At 59.9% G+C, this 6,000-nt stretch overlaps 1 protein-coding gene across 3 annotated transcripts in view; it reads right to left on the bottom strand.

Moving 5' to 3' along the window:
* MFHAS1 (multifunctional ROCO family signaling regulator 1) overlaps positions 1 to 3,562 on the bottom strand; it is a 97,306-nt gene extending 93,744 nt beyond the window's left edge. For all 3 annotated transcript variants that reach the window (XM_087418473.1, XM_004428809.3, XM_087418472.1), the window contains exon 1: positions 66 to 3,562. In XM_087418473.1, coding sequence (XP_087274599.1) covers positions 66 to 3,045 — 2,980 coding nt within the window. In that variant the 5' untranslated portion in view covers positions 3,046 to 3,562. The remainder of the gene's footprint in view (positions 1 to 65) is intronic.
* Positions 3,563 to 6,000: the final 2,438 nt, after the last annotated feature.

Consider the following 6,000-nt stretch of genomic DNA (forward strand, 5'->3'; position numbering starts at 1 on the left):
AAATATCTTCAAAAAATGCATCTTAAAACACACCACAGAAGTGCCACGTCCCTCTCTCCGCTTACCTGGGAAAGCATGTGGATTGGGCGACCCTCTCTTAAGGCACTTAGAACAGAGAATGTGCACGGTGTAGTGCAGTCCAGGCCATTCCTGAAGTAGGACGTTCAGCTCCTCCACCAACGGGGTTATGGCTTGCCATGCCGTCCATATGTTTGGTAATGATGCATGGCTGGCAATGGACAGAGTGTCTGGCTGCAAGACCCCCTTGGCAGGTCTGTAACTCACCACCACAGGAACTTTCCCTCGATAGGCAAAGATCTGAAGTTTCCCATCCGACCTGTGCACCACATGGCTGTTGATCTGGACACTGTAGCGTGCAAACAACCCAGGTGGGAAGGTAAAGGGAAAACTATATTCAATCTGCAGCTGCTCAGCCACAAAAGACTGCCCGGCCAGGTTGGTCCCATTAATCCAGGCCTCTGCATGGGGCACCTCGTTCTGCACATAGCATGGGAACTTGTACCAGGCCCTGGACCCATTCAAAGGCTTGCCCTTGGGTTTATTGAGGCAGTAACAGAGTCCCATTTTCTCCAGCAGCTCCAGCAGCAGCTGCAAGTCCTGCTGGGCCTGGACATGAGGCTTAAGCAGCAACCGAATGACATGGGCTGGCAAGAGCCCATGGAGCAGAAAGCCCTCCACATAATGATGGAGCTGGGTGGCCCGGAGCAGGTCCTGGCTCGGGGTGGGCAGCGCCATCAGTGGGGAGCTTTCCCCCTCGCCCTCACCCTCTCCGCTGGTCCCTAGCAGCAGCTTATGCAGCAGCAAGGAAGGATCCCTCTGGAAAAAGACATTGAGGATGTCGATGAGGCGGGTGAGGTTGTGGAAGACGTGCTCCTTGAGGGCCGGGCTGTCCTCAAAGTAGAGCAGCTTGCCGCTCTCGTGCAGGTAAGAGAGGGCACTCTGCAGCCGGTCCTCCGTCAGACCCGCCTGCAGGCCCAGGCGCGCCGAGTCCCACCAGCTTAGCCAGAGCCGTTGCGCCTGAGGTGGCTGGAAATGCAGTTCCTCCAGCACCTGCCAGGATCGAGGCAGTACTCTGTGTAAGTTGGGGAAGATTTCCCGGTGCTCAGCTACCGAGAGCAGTTTGTCCCGCAGGCGCCGTAACTGGCGGGGGTCCCTGCAGCTAACAGGCAACACTGGAGAGAGAATCTGCAGCCGGTGGTTGAGCAAGTACTGAAAATGGGCCTTGCGCCGCCGAAGGTTCTTGTCCGAAACACCATAGTAGGCTGCGTGGGGGCTGGCAGAGCGCAGCTCAAAGTCCCTGGCCAGTGCCTCGTCCACCACCTGGGCCAGACGGCTCAGCCCCTCCGCGTCGTGCTTCTCCTGCAGGGCGATCTGGCGGTGGATGTCCAGACACTTCTCCTCCAGCTCCCGCTCACCGCACAGGTCTGCGTGCGTGCCCACAATGCACACCACGGCGTGAGGCACCCGGGCCCCCACCCGATGCAAGAAGGAGCCCACGGTGGTGCGAAAGCGCGGTGGCTCATAGGTGGCCAAGTTCACCACCAGCACATAGAGGGCTCCCGGGGAGAGGAAGAAGGGCTGGATCACCTCATAACTTTCGTCACCAGCTAAGTCGTACACGATGAACCGCAGGCCGCGGGAAGCATCAGCAGTCCAGCTAGTCACCTCGATGCCCTTGCTCACGGGAGGAGGTGAAGGCGGGTAGCTCTTCTCCTTGTCCCCTCCGCCCTGGCTTCCCTCCACTCTCTCCTCGGTGAGGCAGTGGCGGAGCAAGGTCTTTCCTGCACCCTTGTGGCCCATCAGGAGCAGCTTGAGGCGGGGCTGCACTGCCGGCTGGGAATGAGCCAGCTCCTTCTGGTAGGCTGCGATGTAGGGAATCCCCTTCATACAGACCTCGTAGGGGGGCTGGATCAGTGGGTTGTCCTTGATCTTCCACAGGCCCACCCGGGAGAGCTGGCCAAAGTTGTCTGGCAGCACGGCGATCTGGTTCCCCTGCAGCACTAGCTCCTCCAGACCCGTGAGCTCCACGATAGAGTCGGGTAGGTAGCGGATCCGGTTATTATCCAGCCACAGGGTGAGAAGCCGGCCCAGGCCCGAGATAAGGGATGGCACTGAGGTGAGCTGGTTGCGACTAAGGTAGAGCTCCTCCAGACCAGCCAGGGGCAGCAGCGCGGCAGGGAACTCCTCAAAGAGGTTGGAGGAGAGATTGAGCATTTTGAGCCGCTGCAGACGGCTGAACTGGGCGGGCAGAGCCTGCAGCCCGTTGTTATCTAGCATGAGGCTCTCCAGGCTGGCCAGCTCACAGAAGCCGCTGGGCAGGGTGCCAAGCTCAGCCCCACTCAGCCAGAGGATCTTGAGGGCACGCAGGGCACTGATATCCTCAGGTAGGCCCCGCAGCCGGTTGCTGGACACGTCCAGCTCCTCCAGGGCCGCCAGCTGCAGCAGCTGCCGGGGAAAAGCAGTGAGCTGGTTGTGGTCCACGTCGAGGGTGCGCAGGCGGTAGAGGCAGGACAGGGAGTCGGGCAGGTGCGCCAGCCTGTTAAAGCTGACATCCAGCTCCTCCAGGTGGGCAAGGGCGCCCAGCTGCGCGGGCAGGGCGGGCAGCTGGTTGTGGCTGAGGTTGAGCTTGCGCAGCTCCCGCAGGGCACTCACCACCTCCGCGCCCAGGGCGGTCAGCCGGTTGTGGCTCACGTCCAGCTCGGTGAGGTGGTGGCCCAACTCGGCCACCGCCGGGGGCAGCCGGGCGAAGCGGTTCCTGCGCAGGATCAGGACGCGCAGGCTGCCCAGCGCCGACCCCAGCCCGTCGGGCAGCTCCTCCAGGCCGTTGTTGCCCAGGTTCAGCACCTCAATGTCCCCGATGTTGGCCGGCAGCACGAGCTGGGGGGCGTCGGGGGAGTCGATCTGGTCGGCCCCGGCCGCGCTGAGGGTGAGCTGGCGCAGGTTGCTCCGCAGCTTCCTGGCGCGCAGGGCGGCGTCCCGCCACAGCCTCACCGTCTTCAGGTTCCCACTGTCCTTTCCAGCCATGGCGGGGCCCCGGGCCGACACCCTCGCGCGGGCGCGGGAGCCCGCAGCTACATGCCGCGCTGCGCCCGGGCGGGCGCCAGTCTGCGGGGCCCTCTCGCTCGCGCTCCTCCTTTCCCACCGCCCCTCGGCGACCGGCGGCTGGGGGTCCTAGCGCAGCCAGCGGCCGGGCGCCCGCAGCTGGGGGGCGGCGGCGACGCGAGCAGCTCCGGGTGGCGCCGAGCACGCGGCGGCGGCCGGCGGGGAGTGCAGCGCGCATTCTCCTTCCTCCTGGGCCATAGGCGCGCCGAGCCAGCAGGGCCGCCGCCCGCCGCGCCGCGGAGGATGCCTGCTGCTCCTCCTCCCGCTCCGCCCGCCTCGCGCCGCCTCGGTGCCGACGCCGGCCCGCTACCCCCGCAGCCGCGGCCCCGCGGCCCGCAGCGTCGTCGCCTCCGCGAGCTGCAGGAGGAGGGCGGCGCTCGGCCCCGCGGCGGGCATGGTGCGGGCGCAGGGCCGGGGCGCAGCCGGAGGAGGGGGCGGCGGCGCCTCCTTGTCGCCGCGTCCCCGGACTCGGGCGGGAGCGCGAGCGCCGCGTCCCTGGGGCTGGCAGGGCGCGATCGGGAAGCGGCAGCGCCGCCCGGCGGAGCGGCCCCACGTGACCGGCGGAGGCGCCGCGTGTTCCCGGCACCGCCCCGGGGGCGGGAGCGGCGGAGGAGCGCGGGTGCGGGGTTGGGGGCGCCTGCCCCGGTGCGGGCCCGCGACGGGGGCAGCGCTCGGCGGGAGGCGCGCGGGGAGCCCGTCCCGGCGCGGCTCCGGGGCTCCGGGGTGCTCCTGCTTGGGTTCGCCAGCGTCTGGCTCTTTGTCGGCCCTAAGCCCCTAAGGATTTCTTTTTCTTCTTCCCTCACGTGTCGGATCCGCTGGCTTCCCTTGCTCATTCTTTACCCCCTTCCCTCTCCACTCACTCCTTAATGGAACTGACAGAATTCAGGGACCTGGGTTTCATTGTAGGAGCTTAAAACCAGAGTGCGACTAAACAAAAGACGGAGAAAAGCAGGCAACCTTTCATTCATTTGGTAAATATTTATTGAGGCCCTGTTCTGTGCCAGACCCAACTAAGACAGACGTTCTCAGCTGTCCTGGGGAAAGCTTTGAGCAGGCTTCTCGCCGGCCTAATGGGGGAGGGGGGCGCACGGTGTTCTATCTGGGGTATCCCATTTATCCTCACAACCCACCCCGGGAAACAAATACCGTATCCCCAACTGTATAGTTCTTGTAGTGCTGTAGGTTCACGAAAATGACAGCTGTTTCAAGAGAAATTCACTGCCCAGTGCTCAACTATAAGGTTTATTTTGTCTATGTGTGAAGAAGTTTCTTTGAGATCACATCTATATTAAGTAAATAATTTCTTCAGAATATACCAAAACCTTGAAACCTATCAAGCCTCCAGATACCGCCTCCATCACTGCCTCCAGATTGCTTACTAATGAAGCAAATAGTTTTCCAAGACACAAAACTGAATTTAATTGGTAAAATGCACCACTGAACACCTTGTGGCTCTCTCCCACACGTGATGTTGCTGTCATTTGGGGACCCAAGTTCCGTGCAAGTATTTGAGTAGTAATAGTTTGTGTCTTCAAAGAGAGCAACCGAACATCTCAGGCTGGAAATCTGCCCCAGTGATGGTTATCAAGCCTGGGTGGTACATTCTGTAGCTGGAGGATGCTCCCAGGGGCAAGGTGGGTCCCAGAGGCTGGGACACCACAGGTGAAATGTGGGTATGTTAACAGGGAGAGCTAACTGTGTTCACCTAAAGGACTTCCTGGGAGATCAAATTGCTCAAGGATTCCCCTGGCCCCCTACCCCAAGAAAAATTCTAAATCATCTAGGCTGACCCTTTTTTTCACAGAGGAGGAAACAGGCCCAAGGTAGGCAACTTCCCAGTCAGCCAGCCAGGTAAAGGGTAGAGGCAGGTATGTTGACTCCCCTTGTGGGATTAATCCCCTGAATGCATGGCCTACATGGTATTCTTGAGTCAGACCCCAAAGCCTCCACCCTTTAGCTCCTTCCAGCCCGAACTTGAACCTCAGTCTGGGGAAAGAGACAGAAGAAGGCATCAGCTCTTACCCCACTTTAAATGGTTAAACTGAAGTCCTAAAGTGATTTGGATTCCATCTAAATAACCTGTGCAAAACAGTTCCTCTTTAGACGCCATCAGAAAACTATACTTCCATCTTTACTTAAGATCTTTGAACACTCTGCTCTTCCTTTGTCAGGAGGTAATCTGTAATTTGCTTTATCTGATAAAGAGAGCTGGAAAGGATCAGAGAACACCCCGTTTGGGGCCTCTCTCTGCTCCCTAGAGCACCAAAGCCGGGTGTGAATGAGTTTGTTGGGTTTCGGGAACATTCTTTCTGAGCCCCTCAGCCTGCTGTGGACTGTTACAGTCAATATTGTGGGAAGCCTTGACATAAAAAGCCTTGTCCAAGAGTTCAGATCAGGAGAATGCAATGATAAAATGTAACTCCAGGAAAAGAAATTGTGTCTAGTGTGGCTCTTCAACCCAGGCAAGAAGGATCCTGCCCTGGGCACCCAACCTGGTTCTCGTCTTGCGACACCCCACCCCTTATCGTAAAGTTTCTCATGGGCCAACGGGTATGATGGATGTGTCCCCTGGACCGTCTAGAACATGCTTGGTATGAGTCCCTGAATTCCAGTGCAAACGGCCTCAAGCCTGGTTGGGGAAGGTGGGGCAGTCTTTCAGTCACTCAGGGGTTGCTGATGGGAACATTCCAGGCCTCTGGGTGTGGGTGGAGCTCAGTGGTCCCTGTGTGCCCACAGGCCCCTCAGTGTGCCAGATGGAACCCAGGTTAGGATGAGAGGGGGCGTGGGCATTGCCACATTTGTAGCCTGATGTAGCACATTTGTATATTTAGGCATAGGGTATATGGGCCTCCATTTGTACTCTTGCTCCGGGCCCTG

Source organism: Ceratotherium simum, chromosome 28 (assembly GCF_057802395.1).
Source record: "Ceratotherium simum simum isolate JZ-2026a chromosome 28, ASM5780239v1, whole genome shotgun sequence".
NCBI classification, from domain to species: Eukaryota; Metazoa; Chordata; class Mammalia; order Perissodactyla; family Rhinocerotidae; genus Ceratotherium; species Ceratotherium simum.